The sequence below is a fragment of the Patiria miniata genome, unplaced genomic scaffold (assembly GCF_015706575.1).
Source record: "Patiria miniata isolate m_02_andy unplaced genomic scaffold, ASM1570657v1 HiC_scaffold_3, whole genome shotgun sequence".
In the NCBI taxonomy this organism is placed as follows: domain Eukaryota; kingdom Metazoa; phylum Echinodermata; class Asteroidea; order Valvatida; family Asterinidae; genus Patiria; species Patiria miniata.
In genome coordinates, this window is record NW_024037069.1 from 2,975,880 (window position 1) to 3,003,257 (window position 27,378).

The following is a 27,378-nucleotide window of genomic DNA, read 5'->3' on the forward strand; positions in this document are numbered from 1 at the left end:
CTGCTACGAATTGACTCTGTTTTTACCCCAGACACCGCATACAAAAACAAACGCTGAAGTGTAACGCATATCCAGGCACCAGACTGTTCCTCATTTGCATACGTGTTCAAAAATCTTGCACATGCAAATGATCCAGTACCAGGGTGAGAGAGCAGGTAGTGGTGGGCGCGTACTACTCGACTACCTGGGGACGAGGTTGCAGCTGGGGGTACTGCCCGAACATTGATGAACGCATTGCGTATGCTTAAAGAATTACCCACAACTCCGGTTTTTACCGTTTAGGTCTGGCTCTTATCACTTTACGCGATCCCCTGACTTTCGCGGTCTAGTAACCAGACTTTGACTCTTAACGAAACATCGAATGAAAAGGGAAACATCAAATGCATATTGCAAAAGATCGAATGCAAACATACCGATGAAACATCGAATACAAATAGCTCGAAATGTCAGACATATGTGTAAAACATATTGCTCACATATTTGAGAATATCGCAAATATATTGTAAAACAACACACACAATTGTATCGAAAAGCATCGCACATTTAATGCAAAAAATCGAACATAATATTGAAAAAAATAGCACATATATATCGTCAAAAACATCGCACATATAAATTGAAAATCGCATATAAATTTTAAACATCGCACACATATATAGTAAAACATCGCACAAATATATTAAACATCGCGCAAATAATGAAAAACATCGCACACTTATATTGAACATCGCACATAAATGTAAAAGATAACAAACACATATTGAACATCCAACATATATATTGCAAAATATTGAATGATTGCAACGTTTGACACGCCATAGCGGGCAGCGAACTCACAACGCTCAGCCTTGGTGGTGGAAGCATGGAGCTGTAAACACATTATGGAAGCAACAGCATTCATCACGCGACGTCACATGCTTGCGCTTCAAATAGCGAGCACCGTAGACCCAACCTCGTTTCCAGGGTGTGGAGCAGGCTGCAGTACGCGTTGCCATCGACAGTTTTGCATAGCCCGGAAATACTACGCAGTGTAGACTTTCGATTGGTCAGACCGCGCAAGGCATACTAATGTGTAGTCCTTCTGAGTATTCGTTGCACTCGGCGCAGGGGCGGCAAGCAAAGCACATGCAAGAATAGGGACACTTGGTGGCCACGCACCATGCCAAGGTCACCCCATGCTACCGTTTGGTGAACACTTTTGCAGAACAGCCGAGTAGAACACGTAAACGCAACCCCTAATTCGAAGCCGCTGACCTCGCACAGTCTAGACACGCAGAAAAGCCAACACAGGGGGCGGCCAGGCAGTCAACGTGAAAGCGCACACGACGGCAAATTCCTGCGCAAAACGCAGTCACGAAAAATCGACGAAACGGATCGCCGGTCCGTACGGGAAAATCAGGACGACCCGAAGTGTCCGACCCGGCAGAAGACACCCTCCGCATTTTTCCACGGACGTTGATTTTGGCGCCGCGGGAGCCCGCGGTCTTGGATCCTTTCATGAGCAAACATCGTCTCGGAGGCCGAGGCTGGCTCATAGTTACCCTCATGTATGACGAGCCTGCAACAGACATGTTCAAGATGATAATCCCAGACAGACTTTAACTTGAAATGTTCTTGGCAATTCATCAAACATCTGGCAGCGACATTGGGCCTCGTCGGGTCCGCACCCCCCCCCCCCCCAACTTCCTGTGAGTTGTCTCGATCTGCCACTGCAATGCAGTAATATGTATCGTGTAGACCCAATAAATAGACACCTGAACCCAAACTGCGTCTTATTACACCAATTACATCAAAATAATAATATTACATATGCCAAAACATGTAATAAATTGTCATTATGATTCGTATTCATGTGCCATGAGATTAAAATTGACAGTCCAACAAGCATCCGTTATTGGGCTGTGCGGACTATGTAGTGGCGTAACTAAGGAAGGGGGGAGGGGCATAGGGGCAACTTCCCCTGTTCAAAGCCTGTGCCAGCCCCTTGTGCTCCAACTCAGAATTATCCACACGTATGTGACTTTTCGTTCTCCGACATTTCGTTTCCGGATTTCATTTGAATGCGTTTATATCAGTGGATTCATTATACTGCGAGTAGCTGACTTTGGAAAATATCAAAATGGATGGGAGCTCAATAATATAATTGATTATCGATTCCATTCCTGTCTTCCGTGTTTTTTTTATATTTTTTTTATCATTTTGTATATTTTTTTAAACAAATAAAGCCACTGTATGTATAGAGTATTCCTCATTTGCAGTATACGTGTTCAAAAACTTTGCACATGCAAACGATCCAATACCAGAGTGAGAGAGCAGGTAGTAGTGGGCTCGTACTGGTCGACACCCTGGGGTCGAAGTTGCCGAAGAGTCGATGTAGAAAGCGCCCGCTTCGCAAGACTCTACTACCGAGAACTGGGCGGGACCAACTATGGCAAGGCCAACCAGTGAACATTGGAAGTGACGCATGTGGTTTGACACTGGCTCACAGTTACCCTATGTACGACGATCCTGTAACGAACATGCATGTTCAAGACGTTCATCCAAAACAGACTTAACCTTTGACATTGTCTGGGCAATATGTCAAACATCTGGTGGAGACATAGTTGTGTGGAGTACCAATGCACCAAATTGCTCACGTAAAGGGAGGCGGAGCCGAAAACAAGTCCTGGTTAAAACTTCGGGGCCGTATCATAATTCCGACGCCTCATAGGTCCGACGTCGGAAAAACGAAGCGTACGAGGCGTCGGAGCTATGAGGCGTCGAACTTATGAGGCGTCGAACTTAAGGACCTTTATTTGGTTGGGGGATGCGATTTTGTCGGAGCTATGAGGCGTCAGACCTATGAGGCGTCTGACTTATGGGCAGACCCCAAAACATCATTTCCTGCAGTTGTGACGGAAATATTTTCTCACTGGCTTTCGGCTCATATTTACCCTCATGTATGACAAGCATATAACTAACATTCATGTTGAAGACAATCATCCAAAAGACTTATCTTTGAAATTGTCGGGACAATATATCAAACATTAATTTGGCAATGACACTGCAGTAATGTTTGGAAGGCAGGTTTAAGGCAACCCTCCTAATAGACGGAAAACTCTGATTCCAAACCCGTGCAGGTGGGGCTCGTCAGCCTTGGTTGGCTTCCCACCTAGGAGAAGGCTACCTCGGAAGTATAAAACCATACCGCTATTACTCCACTCCTGGGCGGCCTACCGGATGAGGTTGCGCGTTGGGCCAGCGGGCCAGCGACCCACCGTGTAAAAAAAAAACCACGCTTGCTACGAATAGCTTAGCTGATTCTAATGGTATGACCTCGGAACGTCTCGACCTAAGATGACGAAAATCCTCTTAACCACTTAAAATTGCGACCTGGAATGTCTTTTAGATTGTCCGCCGCCCCCTCCCACTCTCCCCTACTCCCAGTTTGACAAGAAATCACTGCTCCTGCGCTGAAAAACATATTGTTGGATATGGCAGTTAAGTATAGTTTTCAATGAAATCCGAGAAAGTCTGAGATTTTTTTAAATGCGCAGTTAGGCAACTCTCTGCCCGATTTTGTGCAAAGTTTATCCTGCACATCTATCCTGCTGATTTTTTGGACGAATCCTGGCTCACCTGATCACTGTATACACTCACGAGGCCCCCTTCAATGGAGAAACCATTACGCATGCTATTGCACAAAACAACTGCATGCCTCGTGCTGGATTATCTGAACAATAGCTAGCACAGGGCTTTCGCCATTGCAAGGGGCCTTCGTGATAGGATTGTTATCGTGCTCGGATATGTCTGTACACAACCGAGGGCGTAGGGGATGCTAATAATGCAATCCTTGAAAATGCACCTTTATTTTCAATTATGGTTTCGCAATTTGTAAGGCTATTTTGGTATCATTTTGCTCATGCAAATTTTCATATTCAGTAGCAAAAGTGTGATTTCAGGCAGAAAGCTCAATGTTACAGCTAGCAAAAGTTGTGCGAATTTGTGATGATTTGCTTTCGAAATCGTTCTTTCTTTGTCGATCCGTTATTGTGTCAGTACATGGCAGTAAGGCGAGTCAACTTTTCTCACAAATGTTTTCAATGAGCACATTTTTGAGTTCACGATTTTGAGCAGAAAACCCCACAACTGAGCAATGTCTTCCTAAAATGACATCACAGCAACAACGCTCTCGGTTGTCCGAAAAAGTATGGAAACATTATAAATGTTTAAAGAAGTGCACTTTTTGATAAAAATTAACCAACAAGGGATCATACAAGTGGTTTTCATGCATTTAAGAGGAGAAGAAAGTTTTAGTTTATTTTTATTTTTATTTTTATATTGGCAGCATGATAATCATGTAGGTTTACAAATTGCTTCAATAAGTGCTTTCTTGTGTGTTGATATAAAGCTATTAGAAATCTAATAAGTACTATCCTATTTAAAAATACAGGTTTGTTCTAACATAATATTATGGCAAGCATTATACATGGCTAAAACACACAATTATTCAGTTTGGCAGCATGATAATGATATAAGTCTTTAACAAGTGCTTTCTTGTGTGTAGTTATACATTTATTAAGTGTTATCCCCAGCTAAAAATGCAGGTTTATTTTTTAATACTATTACGCCGAATATTATGCGTGACAAAAGTCATACGAAATTATTTATTTTTAATTCAACGTATTTGGCAAAGTTTGTTCACCTTAAAGTAAGACTATTCTACGCCGTATATACGCAACATCCTTAGCTTTTCCTGAAATAACAATTAAAGTTTGTCGGTGTATCAGAAGTATAAGAGAGTCCAACATTTTCACCCTCAGTATGTATCCACTGCACTTTAACTTTTCGTTTCCCAATTTCATTTGAATGTATTTATATCAATGGACTCATTCTACTGTGAGTAACTGACGTTGAAAAATATCTAAATTGATGCGAGTCCAATAATATAATTGATTATCGATTCCACTCCTGTTCGCATATTTTGGGGGTTTTTTTGGGCGGTCTTGTGGTGTTTTCTTATTATCATTGTGTATATTATACAAATAAAGCCCCCATGATTGTTGCATGCCCTCTACATAATGCTGCACAAAAAAACATATATTGACAAATAGAACTCAAAACTACATCTAACCAAAATGCACTGTTAAAATAGATTGGTGCCGTACATTACACAGTCAGTAATATACAACAATGGCAAGAGAAGCAAGGTACCACTCTCCATAATTATAATGGCTTTACAGCATGCATGGGTTATAGGCCGAGACCAGTCACCAGACTACAGAAGAATTCGACCAGCAATTACGAGGGACACTTTGATGGTCCAAAATACCATGAAACAAATATTGTCCCTTTACAAGGATGATGTGTGGTGTCCTATCCTTCCTGGTTGCTTGAGCGGTTTAGCTTTCGTCACTTGTTGGTTGTTACGGTGTTTCCTGCAGTAATACAAAAGCGAAGAACAAACAGTTTGCATCTAAGGTTGTTGAAGAAAACTGGAAAAGTAAACAGTTTTCATTTTTAAAAAAATGTGTTCTAAATAAAATCTAAACAGGAACCTGGCTCTATACAATCATAAGACCGTCTTTACACAGAAGTCAATAAAATATTCTCTCCGAACGATCATCAGATTCGCAGACATATGCAAAATTTAGAATCGGGACATACTTTCATGCAAGAAACCCTTGCTAATATTGATTAAGGTATCAACCGATTATTGCTAGGCAACTAATAGTTTCAACACATTGTACTATTTCAGCTTTTTATCATTTAAATCAAGGTATACGGTTGCACAATAAAAATCGTTACTATCTAATTGAATGGAGCACTCGTTCTTGCATGACGCTAGAACAAATCCATCTTTCTAATGATAGGAATACGCGGAGTATTTTCTATGATGATTTGAATCATTGACGATGTGGTAAAGGAATCGTTGCACTGCCCTCATTATATGCTTACCATCACTGCAGATCACTCCAGCATCGTGTGAGTGGCTACAACTTGTCTCCTCCCAGCAGTAGGAAGGGCAGTCGGTAATTTTCTCTTCGGATCCTTCGCACGCTACGCCGTCCATATGGACGGGTCCGCTACCCTGCCCGAAGTGGGCAGCGGACTTGGCCTCCAGTGCGTCTGAGAAACCGAGCTGTCGGCAGACAATCCCCGCATCAGTCTCGTTCCAATTGGAATCACAGATGGTGCCCCAGCTGCCGCCACGGTATATCTCCACTCGGCCGCTGGTGCGAGATCCGCCGACCAACCGAAGCTCATCTGATCATTTCACAATAAAGACATCATCTCAATTTAGAAAACAAGACGAGTTACCCTCTGACGCCTACTCTGTGGAGTGGTGTAATGAAATAGGGACGGATAGGTAGCCCGCCCTCATGGTCAGTAGACCTCACAATCCCCTCTTCAGTTGGAAATACAGGCTGAAACAATATGTGACGTACCGACCAAAATCAAATTACTTGTCCGTCAGTGACAGTGCCCCAAAGAACCCATAGGCCTACTCATGACATCCAGTGGGCCTGTATTCAAGATTCGTTCATCGTGGTATTTATGAGTTTTATCCAGAAAAAAATAGATTCATTTTCTAAGTTATTGCTATTTTTTTATAGCAATACGAAAGTTATTCACTTTTGAATGAAACATTGAGCGAAAAATCAGCCCGTTTAGTTGTTGAATCATTATTACTTTACAGTTTCGAATTATTTGCTTCCAGACAATAATTCTATTCTCGCGGGTAGGCTGGTCCCCGTCCCACAATAAGCCTCTGTATTAAGACGTCACACTTTGTTTACATGTGTGCTTTCCTATGGTGCTCAGTGGAGCATGGGCCCCCACTGGCTCCATAGGAAAGTGCACAAGTAAACAAAATGTGACGTCATTAGTATAGAGGCTTATTATAGTATCGATAATGTACAGACCGGGAGCCAGTCTGTTCGCAAAGTGGGTCTGTTTGTGCCCAAAGCAAACACTAATTTTCTTCTTTAGAGAGTTGCAGACGTTCAAAAAGTTAAAAGGAAACATTTTGGTTGGAATGAAACATACAAGTTGTAAATTTATTTATAGAAAAAAAATATAGTATGTTGAAGAGCAAGGGGAACTCCACCTCAAAAGAATCTATGGTCCAAATAATCAGTATTTGGAGGTACCAGTAAGATTTTGAATTCCTTGTTTTGTCTATTTTGTGGGTGTAAGAGATAACAATAAATGTTTCAGATTTTTTATTGAGTTCATCAGTATATTTTTCCTGTATTTATTAGGAAGTGCTTTTGTTTGAAGAATGCGTTTCGGGGTTGAGTGCCTCCTTAATATAGTGGACGTTTATCATTAGAGAACGCTGAAATGTCGTAAATATCTGGAGATGATTTGATAAAACAAAAGTTACTTGTGTAATAAGCTGACGTTTAGGACACAAAGTCGGATGTGAATGAAATGGAAACTAAAGAGGGCGGAGTATTTCTCACCAGGTCTTGGTTTACAAACGACTCCTGCTACAGTTGAGCTGCTGCATTGCTGAGAGCCGGTACAGACAAACGGACAGTCAGCCAGCCGTCGTTCAGTTCCAGTACAGGCGACTCGATTCATCACGATCGGCCGGTCACTCTCTCGGCTGGACAACCCCGTTTTAGCCTCCAGAGCCTCGATGAAGCCGAGCTGATGACAAACGGTGGTGGCGTCCTTCATATCCCAACTGCTATCGCAGACTGCACCCCAAGCATCATGGCGGTAGATTTCCACTTTGCCGCTCCATTTGTCATCACCGCCAATCAATCGAATCATGCCGCTAGTGACTGTTGAGATCGAGAATTATTTCCTTTCAAAATTAGTTCTTGAATGAACTGTGCGTTCCGATTTTAAACAACAATCAAACGTAGGCCTAACTCTCAATAATAATGAGTCTTGTAAGATTGACACTCTTTCATGAGATTCACTTCTTGGCCGAATGTTTGTGAGTGATACGACCAGCCTCAATAATCGTATCTATAATTTGAACGCAAAACACGCAAAAGATGAGTGTGCAAATGCATATCATTCCTTTAAATTCTTTCCCTATCGCGAGGTGCCGTTTCATGGCTCAATTCGCCTAACCAGACGTATTCCCCCTTCCATTGATGACTGTTGTCTGACAATAATGATAATTCCTTTGTCTTTGTTTATTAAAGGCAACTTAACTCAAATCCCCCACTCAATTTGCAATATGAAGGTCATTATCCAATTTGTGATCCAAACCCATCGTTTCATGTATGATTTATACTGGGCACTGTCAGAATGCAACAGAGCTGGACCAACACGAGTCATCAATCGGAAAAGAAACGAATAAACACACCCAGCAAGTGATATCAGCCGACAATAACGTCATCCCAACTCCCAACTCACAACCCTCCAACATTCATAACCTTGATAGCCTACTGACACAGGTTTTATGAGGGTCAAAGCAACCCACATTGCAAAAATAGTGGTGTTAGATTTAACACCGGTGGTATCTTCATAGGACCACCGGTGTTCAATTTACACCGCAATTTTTATAGTGTAGACCTAAAATAAAATTAAAACAGTCAGATACCAACTTGATCATTCGGCCTGCATCGGAATCACTGTTGCATCAGTATGAGTTCAACGTAATTGTAGATATGGCTTGTATTAATACAACTTCCTCCGGGTTCTATTCATTTTTCATCACAATATGAACATCAAGTCAGTGCCCGCATTTGGTTCTTACAGCGTTGGAATGAGCATAGACCTCTAAACTGATCCAACCATCAAAACAATTTTTATTTACACCAAAATGACTAGCGGTATCATTGCCTTTCTACGGCGACTTAGATTGTTTAGATGGGCACATTTGTATTACCTCGACATCCGAGCACTTCGAACCTCAGGTAATAATAATCAGAGTGACTCCATGTGAGTGGAAGTATGCGGAGGAATCTTGCCATCAGTACCACGGGGAACGTCACATTCACAGGTTGCCCACTACCATTGTTCCCATTCAACTGAAAAAAAAATATAACGATTTACAATATCACCACCAACGCAACATCAGGTAGCTCAAATATTCGTTCTACGTACGTCGGGCTCCTTTGCTATCTGAAGAGCTGCGCTGATATAGGAAGATGCTAAACATGTTTTTGGCGCTATCTCCTTTTAACATGAAATTCCAATTACATGCCTGTAAACACCTTGGGTTGGGTGATGTGAATGATGATCTGATTTAGAGTGGCTTGTGACAATTAAAAAATATCACTTGATATAAGTTTCACTCTAGAAATTTTCACTTCAGAAATTATGTTCAAATTTCCATAATTCTTATGTCACTTCCGTTTCTAAGTCTGAGATGTACGCGACGTGAGGAAAACATAATTATAAACAATGTATTCGCCTTGATACCATTGGCGTCGATCTGGGGGAGGGGGGAGGCGCCGGGGAGGGGGTTGATCCAAATAATGTTTGCGCTGCAGGGGAAGACGGCGATGGCGCTGCCCCCCAATAGTTTATCACAGTGCATATAGATTATTACCAGTTACATAATTATTATATCTTACCAATATTATTCGGTACGTGTAATAGCGCAAAGATATTGGTCTTCCACACCCATTTCATGTAAATAAAAACACACTGGAAGGATTTGGGTTAAAACCCGAATACGTGTACCATTAAATACATGTTTGAAAAGCTCCCCGTAGAGTCAGGTGGCGTCGACCCCCCCCCCCCCTCGCTTTACGAATGCCCATGCTACTTGCCCCCTCAATGTTGACAAGACATCACCGCCGGTGCTTGAGTGTAAACGGATATCGCGACCCGAGCTAAAGTCAAAGGAAGTGCAGATCAAAGGTTTGTTTACGTTTACAACGACACGTAATTTGACATCAAACCAGTACGAGACCCAATCGTTTCAGGTTTAACAGAAAAAAAATGTGTCCCTTTTTAATTGCGAGTTAACGTAATACTTTATAGGCCTACCTCTGCAAATTAATGCAACTAGGGCCGAAACATTTGCGAAATGAAGCACTAGCATAAATAAAACGCGATAGTTTTGCGAATTAACGCAACATTTTGTAACAGGCAACGAAATAGGCGTGATGGAATAGTTTAGCGAAATTTATTAAAAGCAATAAAACTTTTACAGATTAACCCAATAGCTTTGCAAACTAACTCTATAGTTTTTTTTTTTTCGCATAGCGTATAAATACGCATAGCGTATAAATACATCAAGTTCTTTCGCAAAACTTTTGCTATAATAATATCACAATAAAAGCAATACTTTACTTATTTAAACCTGGAACGATCGAGATTCCGTACGATTGGCCTTGTGTTATTCACTGTCCATATGAAAAGTGAAAACTAGAGAATAGATCTTGACAGGATCCTAGGCTCACCTGTACGGTCTGTCCTCTGTCAGTTAGTTTCTGCCAATCATTGGACTCGCCCGTATTACTGTAGTTTACAGCAAAGGTTCGGATATGACGCGAACTGTGTCCCTGCACGATGATTCCCGTGATGGCCGTGTACTGACCGAGGTCTACCTGGATCCATTGACCCTCGGGCTTTCCATTCGGGCATATCCACCAACCAGTACCTGTGGGGAATAAAACAAAAGACCATGGCATTCAAAATAATATAGAACCAAATACTACAGGGTTTCCTTAAGGAAAGTACAACCGTTACGGAATGATTATGACAATTATACAGTGGTGGTTCTACGGGGGTCGGGGGGAGGGGCTAGGGGGGTAAGCCCCCCCCCCCCAAAAAAAAAAATCCATAAAAAAAATGCACTAGCAAAATGTAAGCCGAGAATGTGACGTTCTTGCGAACGGTCTCCCCCCAAATAAATAGTCGTGAGAGAGGTGCATTTGTACACTTTAGTTAATATAGTGTGCCTGATTGTAGCATTTTATCAGCGCTCCCCATTGAAAATATGGCACGAGCCGCCCCGCATCCCCCCCCCCCCCCCACACACACACACAGCTATTGATTTTTGGAGGCCTAAGTGTCCGAAACAAATAACCGGTCTACATTTCAGCACGCCTCTCTAAAAAAAAAATCTGGATCCACTTTGCTAGCCCCCCAAAAATATTGGCTCTATAACCGCGCCTGCAATAGTGCATATTTTGTATTGGGATTTGCGCCTGTAAATAGGTTTTAATCTGAATTCACTCCTGTTCTGGGGGACTGAGTATAACTCTTTGTTTATTCGGAGGGACCCGGACCCCAGTGTCAGTTGTTAGATGTTAAATGAGGAGAATGAGGTTTTGCCAGAGGCTGCTCGCAAGACCAACACGATTCTTGAACGCTTCATAATTAGCGATGAGGCAGGATTTTCCATGAATGACGAGGTTAATACCCAGAACGTAAGACAATATTCTCAACAACCGACGAAATACACAACCGTTTAATTCTGAAAGGAACGACAGTCGCACTTAACTCACTGTTTGTTTAGGAATTTGAGGTAATGTTCTCATGATTTGCCTTTTTTTATTTGAGAAAAAACATACAAACTAACATTTACTTCGATATGATGAATAATCGGGTCGTTCCTGTCCTTGCAGCAAATTTTCATTGTCTGATGTTGGAGGAACTTGTCAATATCTGTGATGGGCACAATCATAAAACGTTTCCTGTACAGTCTTCGCCAAAATGCGAATGCGCATCGAAGCAGAGACACGCCAAACTTATTAGGCGCGCAGTAGCACATTTATGCATAGACGGGCCTGGGAATGCATCATCAGGGACGGAGGACTATGTGGAATGAGTTGATCAATACGAACAGTCAAATTGTTGTATATGAGCATGAACAATGCGGCTGTCAAGAAGACTACCAAGAGGTTGACGACACAATGTGAAATTTAAGTCAATTCTAAATTAAATGTTTGTGAAATCAAGGGTTTTGTCATTACTTAACATGTATCAATTCACAATTGAGATCCCACAGAATAAACAAAGATTACACATCCCGAACAGAAATGACTTGCAACAGGCATGACCTGTGTGCTGACGCAACTTCAAATACCAAATGTGTGTTATTGTCATTTGAAGGTCGTTTGTAATCACAAATTTCGTAACTTTTTCGTTCTTGCGGAGCCTAAAGGATCAGTGACAGGAAATCGCGCTAGAGACTTGAGTTAGTGATGTCGATTTTGTTTTAATGACAGCAAACTAGTGACGATTTTTTGTTTTGTACCCAGCTAGGACATGAGAACACTAATGTTACAAAACAAGTCAATGCAATGACAAATAAATCGTAACACGGACAGAGTGATGCATAGAATCGGTGTTTATTGGGTCAAGTTGATGGTGAATGCATGGACTATTCTGGGATAGCCTTATCGCCCATCCCTGGCCAAAAAAAGTGTGCAATAAATTGCTGGGATTTACATAAGCACTTGAATACAGGATATACGCGGTCTGACTGTAGCATGAATATTGCTGCTTTCATGTAACGGGAAATTGTCATATACATGCGGCGTGGCGTGCTCGCACAGAATCACCTCCGTGCATTTTTCTCTCAATTTCAAGAACAGTTTCAGATTATTCAAGCTTTCCAGGAGTACAGGGTTCGAGCACTAGGTCAAATAAAAAATTGAAAAAAGTAAGCTGTCTTGCGGAGATTATCCGGAATCCATGGAGTTTTTTGAGGGGCCGACCTATTTTTATATTTAGAAACTTAGACAAAGCGACATTGATGGGTTAAAGACATGTAGGATCATTTGCATGTATCTCAGAAATAACCAACCGAATGATTATTATTTTTTTTTTTTGGATTAAAGATCGCAGGGTACTAACCACCCCGTGATGTTATTTCGTCTGGCTTGAGGCCATTGCGAAGAAATCAAGAAATGGTGGTGATTTCCAACGATCAGTCAATTGCCTTTTTTTTTAATACAGAGTACCATGGGCGAAATCGTGTTTCGTGGTCACAAGGTAGTGCATGGTTTTTCAATTTTTTGCGAAAAAAATTAGCTGAAGTTTCAACTGGTTAGGTTTAACGTTTAAACATTCATCTTTAAAATTTGAGAGATGTTATTATTGGAAACGAACAATTCATGAACAGCAAATGAGCCTAAAGCCTTGAGAAAGAAAGGGGCTGGTCATATTGACCAAGAATGGAATCCATAATTAAAACAATCAAAATGCATCGTTAACTAGTATGTTTTTTTACAAGTTTCTAGTTGTTTTTAGAGTCGGGCTTATACAATTCCTATGTCTTAACTCACAAAAAAAGGCAAAACGCAAAGTAAGCAACAGTTGCAGAATATTGCAATGAGAGACTGAGTAGCAATCAATGAGACTTACTATTCAGTCGGGCCTTGCTTGGGAGATAAGGCGAGCCGTATGTGCCTGACGCCGTCACGCTGGAATCAGGGATGGCCCCACTGGCCATCCCCAGTGGAGAACTCGTACACGAAAGACCTGAAATGACACAAAATATATCGGATACGAGGTATCATTTTTCATTCCCATTTTGCCTACTAAATAAATTTGTTTAGGGGACCACAGCATGAATTTTACACTGGAACATATTTTTTCGCAACCTTCCGTTTCTCTACCATAAAAGAAAACCATAAAACATCATTTCTAGTTTAACAGTTTTCCATTAAACATTAAAGTATTTAATGCTTTTCCTGACAACTGATTGCGATGTTGCAAACCGCTTCAGCCTGAGTTTTTGGAATTTCTGTCCAAATTTAGATAGGACCCATCGAATTTGCTCATTGAATGATGAGTGCAGAACGTTTGCTTATTGACTTACTGTTATTTACTGAAACAATCACGAATCGCACCAAAAACCCAAACATTTACTTCTGCAAAAAGTTCAAAATTCTGACCTCTAGTCGTGCTGAAGCAGCTTTATAGGAAATGGACACCATGAATTTTTGCAAAATTCCAGTAGAAAAATAAAAGAAATCATTAAATATCATACTTGATTGTAAGTAAATAATAGGATCATGCAACGAGTGAAATCAGTGCGCCTTGCATGCTATCATTTTTGAGAAAAGAGTCATTATCATCATTTAATCGGAATGGTTAGGACAAAACCATTGCACTTTTACCAGGAACCCATATACTTTGCGTCGAGAAAAATGAAGTTACATTTTCAAGAATATCTACTTTACTTAGTTTTTAATATTGTATCGGTGTTTCTTGAATGTGATAGGGCCTATATTCCCGCTCCATTCCCTTTCTTGTTTTCTATTCGTATCAAATTCAGAGAATTGGGACTGCATAAAGCCACAGTATAGCTTCATATTTGTAGATTATGGTTTAAATTACAGGGGTGGGGATAAAATGCACAGATAATAACTGTTACCGCATGTGTCCCCTCATTCAAAGGAATACAAGGAGTGGACCCCCCCCCCCCCACCATCGGAACGCCACACGGCAAACACATAGGGGTACAAACAAAATATTAATGTTACAATTAAATATCAGCAGCTTCATGTGCTTACCTGATATGCTTGAGCTGCTTGCCTGGTCATGTGACGTCGCATCTTGCACTACAGGATGGGCCGAGCATAATTCTAAAATACAAAGTCGAAATTGGGATACTGTAATTTTCATTCTTTTTAACTGGAATAAACATTGACAGACAAAATGATAGGCGCAAAATGCGACTCTTGTTTTCAGGCAACGGTTTGGGCCTTCTGATAGCGCTGAATCCAGTGGATTGGTTTATATTGTACGAAAACTATACGGATACAGTAGTAAAGTGATGAGGCATCAACTAGTGAAACTATATTCAATACAAATAGACTATGAAATGAAAACTAACATGACAACAATGTTTCTAAAATGTACCGTCCCAGTTATTTTCAATTTTCAACCCCAAAAGCTAGATTGATTGTTACGTGTGCACACGTTTTGTGCTGGGATCGTGATGCTTGTAACTGTAAACCGCAGACATAGCCTACAAAGTTTCAGCTATAGAAATCAGTTGCCTGCTTACAGATTTCCATGTGTTGGTTTTTGTTTTGTTTACAACAGAAAATAATCTGTAAAATTACAGTTGACAACGACAAATTCAATTCAGTTTCACACTTACGTGAGGGCGCAGTGATGGTGATCAGCGTGGCAGCCAACACCAGCAGATTTGATGCAGAGTAAGACATTGTTTAGGAATACGATGAGAAAAAGTAATACAAACGTCTTCAGGAGCGATCAGCTGGAGCCGAGTATGAACCGACGGAGGTTGGTAAATCGCTTTATATATCATGGTGCTGGGCATGATGTGTCGGGGTTAAAAGGTGCCGTTATAGCTGAGCAGATATATAATCCGTCTGGCTTCCATGGCACAAATCCCCCGAGACGTCGTCTACGTGGGTCTATTTGTGTTGCTGAGAAGCTATATCGGGGACTTCCGACTTGGGTAAACGAGGGCGTAGAATCCGGGGGGGGGGGGGTTACGGTGGCATTTACCATCCCCTTCCCCAACATTTCGCAGCAAGTACCCTTTTTTAACATTCTACGAACGTCGAACGATTTCTCAATATTAAAATCTACGATCCTGCATTCTAAGGCAGCTAGTTCAGTAACTTAAGTATTCCAATCATTATTGTAACGAGCGTTGCCCTCGTCCTCAGCCAGGCCCCTATGGCGTTTTAGCTCCTGCGGTTGTATGCCACAACACTGGGCGACGGTCCAACTTCCAGACCTTGGTAGCGTAAAGCAGACTTGGAAAAGTGCACCAGTGGAACTTTATTAGGGGGGTTGGGTGCAATACTGGTGGGTTGGGTGGATTACCTTGTGGATTTGGTGGATTACTTGTGGATTGGGTGGAATACTGGTGGATTGGGTGGATTACTGGTGGATGGGGTGGATTACTGGTGGATTGAGTGGATTACCGGTGGATTGGGTGGATTACCGGTGGATTGGGTGGATTGCTGGTGGATTGGGTGGAATACTGGTGGATTGGGTGGATTACTGGTGGATGGGGTGGATTACTGGTGGATTGAGTGGATTACCGGTGGATTGGGTGGATTACCGGTGGATTGGGTGGATTGCTGGTGGATTGGGTGGATTCAGTGGATGACCCGGCTGGTATAACAATTGATTGGACACGGGATACTGATTTGACTTCTCATTGGTCTCACTCCATCATAAGTCGAAGGAAAAGAAGAAGTGAGGTTTATTAGATCCTGCTCTTCCTTTTATACAGTCCTGATCATATGTCAGTCATAATATCTACATGTACAAACAGTGTATGGCATTAGCAAGTGCACAAAACCCATTAACCAATCAGAATCCAGTATTCCCACAGAGTGACTTAGAACCCGCCCCTTACACAATACAAGCCAATCAGAATCCACTGCTCATATGTGAGTGACTTAGCATGACTATTTGATCATACAATGCACGTTTGGCACATGTAACTTATTTATTTAAAGTTAATAAATGGCACATCACATTATTTTGACCCCATTTTACTAGTATCAACATTAGTCAGCGGCTATATTGGGTGGGGTGGAGGGTGGGGTATTGCAAGCCCCAACCCCCTCTAGATCCGCTACTGGATTACGAATCCAAACGTTTCATCAATTATCACTCAGTTGCACAAAATCGCCATGACAAGTCACTCATATAGAAACCTGACTATAGGGACGATTTACGAATAAAAACTTGAGCAGGGATGAACCTGCGACCTAATTTCATTAAAACTGAATAAATATACTACAGAAAAACCTAATCAGAAAAGTTATCAATGTGTTATACAACATTATAATCCATTGATGCGCGGCAGAACTGGGCGGGACCGATATAGCAAGGTCAAATGGGTGAACATTGGAAGTCATTTCTTCATTTTCTTGTGACGCACGTGTTCTGGCACTAGATCAAACGCGCACATTAAGACGAGCCAGCAACTAAAAAGTTCAAGGATCTTTCGCAAAAGGTTAACATTCATTTCCTTGTGACGCATGTGTTTTGACACTGGCTCACAGTTACCCTTATGTACGACGATCCTGTAACGAGCATGCATGTTCAAGACGTTCATCCAAAACAGACTTAACCTCTGACATTGTCTGGGCAATATATCAAACATCTGGTGGAGACATTGCTGTGTAGAGTACCAATGCACCAAATTGCTCACGTAAGGAGCTAGGGCAAAAAAAAACAAGTCCCGGGTTCAAACATTCATTTCCTTGTGACGGATATGTTTTGTCACTGGCTTTCTGGTTCATAGTTACCCTCATGTATGACGACCCTGTAACTAGCATCCATGTTCAAGACGTTCATCCAAAACAGACTTAACCTTCAAATGTTTTGGGCAATATATCAAAAATATCTGGCAGTGACAATGCAGCAACATGTGGTTGCAGAGCAGTAAGTAGGCCCCAGATCAGTTGTCCCCTTTATTCAATTCAATTTAAACAATTTTATGTCCTGTTCATGACAGAAATGGAAAATAATATAAGTATTGAACATGATATAAAGGCGGCTAGAGGTGGCAAAACATTGAAAGAATAGCTTGTATCAGGCACGCCATTACACAATCACGATTTGTTATATACTGCCTAATCGGGGGGGGGGGGGGGGTTCATCAGCAAATCAATGCTAAAATGTAGACAGGTTTTTTCCTCCGGACACATCATTGGCCTCCGTAAACATTCAATGGAGGCGCTGTTTAAATCCGATGATACCCCCGTATCCCAGCTGGCTCAGTCCGAATGTTGTGCACAAGCGGACATTATTACCGGTATCTAGTCACAGAGTAGGGGGGAGGGGGGTTACATTATTTATATTATATTTCCTATGCAAAACATAAAATGTTAGTCAGAGCTGTGGGTCCCCCCCCCCCCCCGCCCCATCGGCAAGAAATTGGGTGACTTTTCATGTAACGTGTATCAGGGGTCAATGAATATGGTATCAAAAGCAATTATGTGGGATGGTCATCAGTGGTTGGGATGGCAACCGATTTAAAAAAAAAAATGGTAATCAATTAATGTTGGTCCTTTTTGTAGTCCACGAGGGGCCAACCTACTATCTTCTTTGTGCTTGACTCACTGTCTCTCACTTGTGAAATAGACTTGCATAAGTCTCACCTTGGTCCCAAAAAATACTCTGCTGGTCCCAGAGGGCCAGACTACGGTCTTCTTTGTACCTAACACACTGACTGACACACTGACTGACCCAAATAGTTCAATAGTTCATAGAGACCCCAAAGTCACAATTTGTATACTGTATTCACGTACGTTTAATGCATTAAAAGGAAGTAAATAATCAATATTATAAAACAAGACAAGCATTTCAACGTAAGGAGTCGTAAAAAAAAAAAATCATAAGAATTCACCTGGGGGTCCGACTATGACAAGGCAAGGAGGCCTCTTATGTGTGTCTCGTTAATTATTTTTAGTTTTTATTTTGGCATTATGATAATCAAGTACTAGGTCTATAACAAGTGCAGATATAAAGTAATTGAAAATCTAATAAATATTACTCCTATTCCTAGTTAAAAAGACTGGTTTATTCTAACATACGATTATGGCAAATGTTATACATGGCACAATAACACAACAATTATTAAGTTTATCAACCATAGTATTTGACAAAGTTTCTTCACCGTCACGTATTCTACCCCGTACGCAACATCGTAGCTTTTCCTGAAATAACAAATAAAGTTGATCGGTGTATCAGAGTATAAGAAAGTCAACAATTTTCACCCTCACTGCTTATCCATTGTACTTTAACTTTTTGTTCCCCAATTTCATTTGAATGTATTTATATCAATGGACTCATTCTACTATGAGTAGCTTACAAAATGGATGCAAGTTCAATAATATAATTGATTATCGATTCCACTCCTGTTCCGTTTTTTGTCTTTTGGTGTTTTCTTATTATCATTTTGTATATATATTTTTTTCGAACAAACAAAGCCACTATGATTGTTGCATGCTTATTATGCGTATTGTATATGCTGCACACAAACATACATTGACAACAAGAAAGCTTCTGCCTCTGATTCAAAACTACATCTAGCCAGTATGCACTAACAAAGACTGGTGTCATAGATTGCGCAGTCGCTAATATACTGTACAATGCCAAGAGAAGCGAGTTACCACTCTCCATATATTTTTTTTACAGCATGCACGGGTTATATGCCCAGGCCAGTCACGTGACTATAGAAGAAGTCGACCAGCAGTTCACGAGGGGCGCTTTGATGGTCTGAAATCCAATGGAACAAATATTGTCCCTTTTAAAAAAGGAGATGAGTGTGTATGAGAATATGGTTGGTGTCCTATCCTTCTTGGTTGCTTGAGCGGTTTAGCTTTCGTCACTTGTTGGTTGTTACGGTGTTTCCTGCAGTAATACAAAAGCGAAGAACAAAAAGTTTGCAACTTAGGTTGTTGAAGAAAACTGAAAACAAAACAGTTTTCATTTTAAAAAAAATGTGTTCTACATAAAATCTAATCAGGAACCTGGCTCTATACAATCATAAGACCGTCTTTACACAGAAGTCAATAAAATATTCTCTCTGAACGATTATCAGATTCGCAGACATATTCGAAATTAAGAATCGGGACATACTTTCATGGGAGAAACCCTTGCAAATATTGATCAAGGTATCAACTGATTATTGCTAGGCAACTATTAGTTTCAACACATTGCACTATTTCTGAGCTTTTTATCATTTAAATCAAGATATACGGTTGCACAATAAAAATCGTTACTATCTAATTGAATGGAGCACTCGTTGTTGCATGACGCTAGAACAAATCCATCTTTCTAATGATAGGAATACGCGGAGTATTTCTATGACGATTTGAATCCTTGACGATGTGGTATAGGATTCGTTGCACTGCCCTCATTATATGCTTACCGTCACTACAGATCACTCCAGCATCGTGTGAGTGGCTACAACTTGTCTCTTCCCAGCAGTAGGAAGGGCAGTCGGTAATTTTCTCTTCGGATCCTTCGCACGCTACGCCGTCCATATGGACGGGTCCGCTACCCTGCCCGAAGTGGGCAGCGGACTTAGCTTCCAGTGCGTCTGAGAAACCGAGCTGTCGGCAGACAATCCCCGCATCCGTCTCGTTCCAATTGGAATCACAGATGGTGCCCCAGCTGCCGCCACGGTATATCTCCACTCGGCCGCTGGTGCGAGATCCGCCGACCAACCGAAGCTCATCTGATCATTTCACAATAAAGACATCATCTCAATTTAGAAAACAAGACGAGTTACAGTCTGACGCCTACACTGTGGAGTGGTGTAATGAAAAAGGGACGGACAGGTAGCCCGCCCTCATGGTTAGTAGACCTCCCAATCCCCTCTTCAGCTGGAAATACAGGCTGATAAAAATATGTCACGTAGCGATCAGAGTCAAATTACCTGTCTGTCAGTGACAGTGCCCCAAAGAACCCATAGGCCTACTGAGGACATCAAGTTGGCCTATATTCAAGAATCGTTCCCCGTGCTATTAACAAGTTTTATCCAAAAAAATAGATTCATTTTCTAAGTTATTGTTTTTTTTTTCTATAGCAATACGAAAGTTATTCACTTTTGAATGAGTTATTGAGCGAAAAATCAGCCCGTTTAGTTGTTGAATCATTATTACTTGACAGTTTCGAATTATTTGTTTCCAGACAATAATTCTATTCTCGCGGGTAGGCTGGTTCCCGCCCCACAATAAGCCTCTGTACTAATGACGTCACACTTTGTTTACATGACATCCTATGTTGCTTAGGGGACCGTGGGCCCCCACTGCCTCCATAGGAAAGTGCACATGTAAACAAAGTGTGACGTCATTAGTATCGATAATGTACGGACCGGGAGCCAGCCTGCTCGCAAAGTGGGTCTGTTGTGCCCAATTTTTTTCTTCTTCAGAGGGTTGCAGACGTCCAAAATGGAAAATTTTAGGTTGGAAGAAAACATACAAGTTGTAAATTTATAAAAAGGAAAAAAAATAATATGTTGAAGAGCAAGGCGAAATCAACCTTAAAAGAATAATGGTCCAAATAATCAGTATTGGGAGGCACAAGTAAGGTTTTGAATTCCTATTTTTGAATGAATGCCTATTTAGTGGGTGTAAGAGATAACAATAATTGTTTCAGATTTTTCATTGAGTTCATCAGTATAATTATTATTTTTCCTATACTCATTAGGGAAGTGCTTTTGTTTGAAGAATGTGTTTCAGGGTTGAGTACCTCCTTATCTGACTTTTATCATCAGAGAACGCTGAAATATCATAAATACCTGGAGATGATTTGATAACACAAAATTCACTTGTGTAATAAGCTGAGGTTTAAGACACAAAGTCGGATGTGAATGACATGTCATGGAAACTAAAGAGGGCGGAGTATTTCTTACCAGGTCTTGGTTTACAAACGACTCCTGCTACAGTTGAGCTGCTGCATTGCTGAGAGCCGGTACAGACAAACGGACAGTCAGCCAGCCGTCGTTCAGTTCCAGTACAGGCGACTCGATTCATCACGATCGGCCGGTCACTCTCTCGGCTGGACAACCCCGTTTTAGCCTCCAGAGCCTCGATGAAGCCGAGCTGATGACAAACGGTGGTGGCGTCCTTCATATCCCAACTGCTATCGCAGACTGCACCCCAAGCATCATGGCGGTAGATTTCCACTTGGCCGCTCCATTTGTCATCGCCGCCCACCAATCGAATCTTGCCACCCCAGACTGACAGTTCAAATGGAAATTGGGATTACTTTTGCTACTGATGCTTGAGGACATTTCTTGGTCAAATATTTGTGAATTTTAGATAAGCTTCTGAGGGAAGGACATAATATATGATTGCAGAAATCTTTCCCCAAACTACGTGTGAAACACAAAAACACGCACTAGATGATTGTGCAAATACCGTCAATTCTTTAACGTCTTACCCTATCGTGACGGTGCTGTTTCATGACTCAAGTCGCCTAACCAGACGTATTCCCCCGTTCAATGATGACTGTTGTCTGACAATAATGATCATTCCTTCGTCTTTGTTTACATCCAGGGAACTCAACTCAGATCCCCTCCTCAATTTGCAATATGAAGGTCATTTTTCAATTTGTGATCCAAACCCATCGTTTCATATATGATTTGTACTGGGCATTGTCAGAATGCAACAGAGCTGGACCAATACGAGTCATCAATCAGAAAAGAAACGAATAAACACACCCAGCAAGTGATATCAGCCGACAACACCATCATCCCAACTCCCAACCCTCCAACATTCATGACCTGGATACTGACACAGGTTTTATGAGGGTCAAAGCAACCCACATTGCAAAAACAGCGGTGCTAGATTTAACACCGGTGGTATCTTTATGGGACCACCGGTGTTCAATTTACACCGCACTTTTTTTAGTGTAGACCTAAAATAAAATTAAAACAGTCAGATACTAGCATGATCATTCGGCCTGCATCGGAATCACTGTTACATCAATATGAGTTCAGCATAATTATAGATATGACTTGTATTTGTACAACTTCCTCTGGGTTCTCATCATTTTTCATCACAATATGAAAATCAAGTCAGTGCCCGCATTTGGTGCTTACAGCGTTGGAATAAGCCTAGACCTCTAAATTGATCTAACCGTAAAAAAAAAAAAAAACATTTACACCAAAATGACTAGCGGTATCGTCGCCTTCATACGGCGACTTAGATTGTTTAGATGGGCACATTTGTATTACCTCGACATCCGAGCACTTCGAACCTCAGGTGATATAAAGGACGACTCCATGTGAGTGGAAGTATGCGGAGGAATCTTGCCATCAGTACCACGGGGAACGTCACATTCACAGGTTGCCCAGTACCATAGTGCCCATTCAACTGGAAAAAAATATAACGATTTACAATATCACCACCAACGCAACATCAGGTAGCTCAAATATTCGTTCTACGTACGTCGGGCTTCTTTGCTATCTGAAGAGCTGCGCCGATATAGGGAGATGCTCAACATGTTTTTGGCGCTATCTCCTTTTAACATGAAAGTGCAATTACATGCCTGTAAACATCTTGGGTGATGTGAATGATGCTTGTGACAATTAAAAAATGTGACTTGATATAAGTTTCACTCTAGAAATTTTCATTCTAGAAATTATGTTCAAATTTCCATAATGCTTTATGTCACTTTCGTTTCCAAGTCTGAGATGTACGCGACGTGAAGAAAACATAATGAACAATGTATTCACCTTGATACCATTGGCGTCGATCCGGGGAGGGGGAGGCGGGGGGGGGGGGGGGGGTGATCCAAATAATGTTTGCGCTGCAGGAAGAGACGGCGATGGCGATGCCACCCAATAGTTTATCACAGTGCATATAGATTTTTACCAGTTACACATTATATCTTACCAATATTATTCGGTACGTGTAATTAGTTGGGTCCAAAACATAAGTTCCGTGACCATTCTCTGGCTAGGATGGTTTGACGATGGATTTGACTTCTATGGACCATTTATAAAGAAATTAGCCCCCCGGTCCCTCCCAAAAATCCCGGCATTTTTCGCTAGGGGGCCAAATCCAAGATGGCCGCCGGCGCCATCTTGAAAAATTAACTTTTGAACCAGAGCACCTAGAATCATGTATGAAGACACTTTTTCAGGTAAGTCGACCATGAGGATTCCGATTCCGACATCAGTTTGACGCTATGGCATCATTTTGACCCAGAAATCCAAGATAACCCCCATTTGATAGAGCAAAAACATAACTTTTGAACGGGAGCACATAGGATCATGAATGAACACATTATTTTGACAAAATCGTTGCGCTGATGCAATTTAAGAAGGTCCTGGACCCATCCAACATAAGATGCAAGGTCCTAATGGGATCGAGGACCTTATCGGCTGGATTTTGTATAAACTTGTTTAGCACAACGACGTTCTGAGTTGTTTTAACAAAGCGCACTTCCTTTTTTAGGTTGTGTCCCTAATGAGGCTACGGCAATCATCATAATCATCATCATCATCATAATCACTACATATATGTTGGCACCAAATTATTCTTTTTTTTATATATTTTATATCACAAAACACTTCCGATACTTCTTACTGTTATACGTTTCCTGGAATTGTTACGCGTACTGCAATGATGCTGTAGTTTCGGTGGTTTGAGATGAATTGGGAACGTGCATGTATCTTACGACAATGTCCATCGTTCCATGTGCCCTCCAGTGTGGTAGGCTTTGCGACAAGGCCACCGATTCTATGACCTCAAATGAGAGGTTGGACAATGTCAAGAAAAAGGCCCTGTAATGGAGCGGTCTGGACAAGTTTGGAGATGTCCACGCAACTGACAATTCGGATAAAAGCCCTGTCGGACAATATGTGTCCGTGATGCATGTAGCTTGACCTTATGAAATACCAAGAAACTGGAACAGGCCAACAAAAGACAAGAAAAACAAGAGGGTGATGAATGCCAATTTCAGTCTTTGTCTATGTCTGTTGTCTAGTTCTGTTGCCCAGCTGCGGCTTCAGCTGCCAAGGAGCTGCAATCGAGTTTGGCGGCAATACATCATAAAACAAAGTGCCAATGGTGCTGTAAGACAGATTCAGCAAAGCACCCAGAATCAAAGCCAATCCTGATTTCGTACGATCACGCCAGCTTTCAAGAGACAGAGTGGCCTTGGAAGATCAGAGCCTGCAAGATAGAATCAACTGTCTGATCGATCCTGCAGCTGATCAGCCCTACGCGCTTGAAATCAGATATCACCTCAAATGTCGTTTGAAATAATGCGTTGCTATCAGAAAATAAGTGAAGATGACAAACTCCCACGCATGCTCAATGTAACTCTCTATAAGGTTCAGACCACCTTCTTTGGTTATGTAAGAACAGTAACCCTAACCCTAACCCTAATCCCAACATCCAGGGTCAAGTCATCCTATATAAAAGATATCCTAACCCAGGAGTTTGAGGGCAAGATCGGCTTTCGCTCCAACCCTCGGAGGAACCTGAGTGATCTAATCCATGACACGTCTGGGGGGGTCTTGTAGAAGTAGCTCTGTCCTCTATCGGTGTCGGCATAGTAGTAAGCAATTGGTGCGCAATGTGGCTGAGCGGCTCAAAGATGTCATCAGTTCAATCCAACTCGTCCCAGAGCTGGAAAAGGGGGAGCAACTCTCGCTTCTCATGGTGCAGCAGATATCTGCTTTGCGTGGGAAGAGGGGGTAGATCTGTCCCCAAGCACACTCTCTCTCACCTCTCTCATCACACAGTACGTCATAAAGTGACCAACCACATCCGCCATCAATGCCACCGTCACCCTTCGCGGGATGACTTACATGCAGCAATGAGCGTGTCGGCTCTTAGTAGAAGCTGGTCATGGGGTTCAGCTACCCAAGCGTGCTTCTCCTGCAAGACGTCTGAACCATGTATGACCTGGAGCGGTGCTCGGTCTATCCCAAGGAAATCGCTGATGAAGAACCAATCATCAGTGACATTGACACTGATGACTTTCTCAACAACAACTTTATAGGAGGAGGAAACGCACCGCTGTAACTTGATGTTTCTGCAGCGTCTAGAACCTCTTGTACATGAGAAAAAGGCAAATATCCAGGATGAGCTTATGCGCATCAAAGACGCAAAGACTGTCTCACAAATACTGGCTGATGAGGAGGCTGAGATGAAAGCAGGTACGTCATTAAGGACCACACGGCGCTGTGAGCCGCCCATCCACCCTAATCATGCAACAAAGAGCCATGCGCTTAGTGCCGATGATTAAGACAGCTTGTCTTTGACATGATTCACAACTGACTTGTTGAGCAGTCAGTGTAAGCCTTGCGCTTCCCCTGCTCCATATTCAAGCCATCATGACACCGAATAGTTTGCTCGGCTGCATCAGGTTGCTTAGTTCTCCTTCAGCGATCTCCTCAGGAGAGACCGAGCACCGCTCCAGGTCATGCATGGTCTAAAGGCCGCGGAGGAGAAGCACATTAGGTAGCTGATCCCCATGCCCAGCTTGTAGTAAGAGTCTAGTATAAGCTCCTTGCTGTAAGTCATCCCGAGAAGGGTGATGGTGGCACTTCTGGCAGATGTGGTTGGTAGCTTTATGACATACTGTGTGATGAGAGAGGTGAGAGGGGGAGTGCTCGGGGACAGATCTACCCCCTCTTCCAAAGCAAAGCAGATTGCAAGCAGAACTCCTTCTCCTCCTGCTCTAGCACCTTGACCCTCGGTGCCTACGGAACGAGTTTGATTATTCATTCCTAAGCCAATCAGCCACATTGTGCACCAGTTGCTATCTGCTATGCTGACACCGATGGAGGACACAGCTGCTTCGACATAAGAACCACCCTCCCCCCCCCCCCCACAGATGCGTCACAGTCTAGGTCGCTATGTCTCCTTTGAGGATGGGAGTGGAAGGCAATCTTGCCCTCGCATGAATAGGGTGACTTGACCCTGGATGTTGGGAAGCCATATACACAGAGAAGGTTTATCCTGTCATCTCTGAGGAGGCCCTTAGCTTATGTTCCTCAAAGATAACTGTTCTGATGTGGTCAAAGAAGATCGTTTGATCCTCATGGAGAAAGGCATAGTGCATTCGGGAGAGTTTGTCATCTTCACTTATTTTCTGATAGCTACGCACATAAATTCAACCGGCATTTGAGGGTGATATCTGATCTCAAGCGCATAGGGGTGATCATAATGCAGGATCGATCAGACAGTCGATTTTGTCTTGCAGGCTCTGAACTTCCATGGTTAATGTGTGTCTCTTGAAATCTGGCCATGCGTGATCATACAAAATCAGGATTGGCTTTGATTCTGGGTGCTTTGCTTAATTCATGTTACAGCTCCATTAACATTTTGTTTTATGATGCATTAAACCCAGACTCGATTGCAGCTCCTTGGCAGCTGAAGCCGCAGCTGGGCAACAGAACTAGACAACAGACATAGACAAAGACTGAGATTGGCATTCGTCAACCTCTCTTTTTCTTTTTTTGTAGGTCTGTTTTAAGTTTCTTGTCTCGTTTCTTGGTGTTTCAAAGGGTCAACCTAAATGTATCACAGACACACTGTCCGACAGGACATTTATTGCAAATGACAGTTTTGTGGACATCTCAAAACTTGTTCTGACCGCTCCATTACAGGGCCTTTTTCTTGATTTTCCCAGATCTCAATTGAGGTAATGGGGTCGGTGGCCTTGTCGCAAAGCCTACCACACTGGAGGACTCATGGAACAGTGGACATTGTCGTAAGCTATGTTCTCAATTCACATCACAAACCAGGGAAACCACAGCATCATTACAGTGCGCGTACCAATCCGAGGAAACAATAACAGTAAGAAGTAGCAGAAGTGTTTGTGATATAAAATATATAAAAAGCGAATAATTTGGTGCCAACATACATGTAATATGCAGTGTGATGATTATGATGATTGCCGTAGTCAGTAGGGACAAAACCTGAAAATGAAGTGTGCTTTGTTAAAACAAGACAGAACTTCATTGTGCTAATCATTTTTAAAACCAGC

At 42.0% G+C, this 27,378-nt stretch overlaps 2 protein-coding genes across 2 annotated transcripts; both read right to left on the reverse strand.

Annotated features, from left to right (window-relative positions):
- Positions 1 to 4,428: 4,428 nt before the first annotated feature.
- On the reverse strand, positions 4,429 to 13,396 carry LOC119738176 (scavenger receptor cysteine-rich domain-containing group B protein-like; the record flags this gene model as incomplete). The annotated part of the gene is made up of 6 exons (XM_038212925.1): positions 4,429 to 5,417; positions 5,938 to 6,246; positions 7,449 to 7,775; positions 8,837 to 8,978; positions 10,362 to 10,561; positions 13,276 to 13,396. Coding segments are annotated over 6 exons (1,125 nt in total), but the record flags the coding sequence as incomplete, so codon positions are not given.
- Positions 13,397 to 18,783: 5,387 nt separating this feature from the next.
- LOC119738179 (neurotrypsin-like) lies at positions 18,784 to 25,708 on the reverse strand. The gene is made up of 5 exons (XM_038212927.1): positions 25,666 to 25,708; positions 25,193 to 25,378; positions 21,281 to 21,607; positions 19,793 to 20,101; positions 18,784 to 19,272 (listed from the first exon to the last, which is right to left on the reverse strand). The coding sequence occupies exons 1-5, from the start codon at positions 25,706 to 25,708 to the stop codon at positions 19,247 to 19,249; spliced, it is 891 nt and encodes a 296-aa protein (XP_038068855.1). The 3' UTR covers positions 18,784 to 19,246.
- Between the last annotated feature and the right edge of the window lie 1,670 nt (positions 25,709 to 27,378).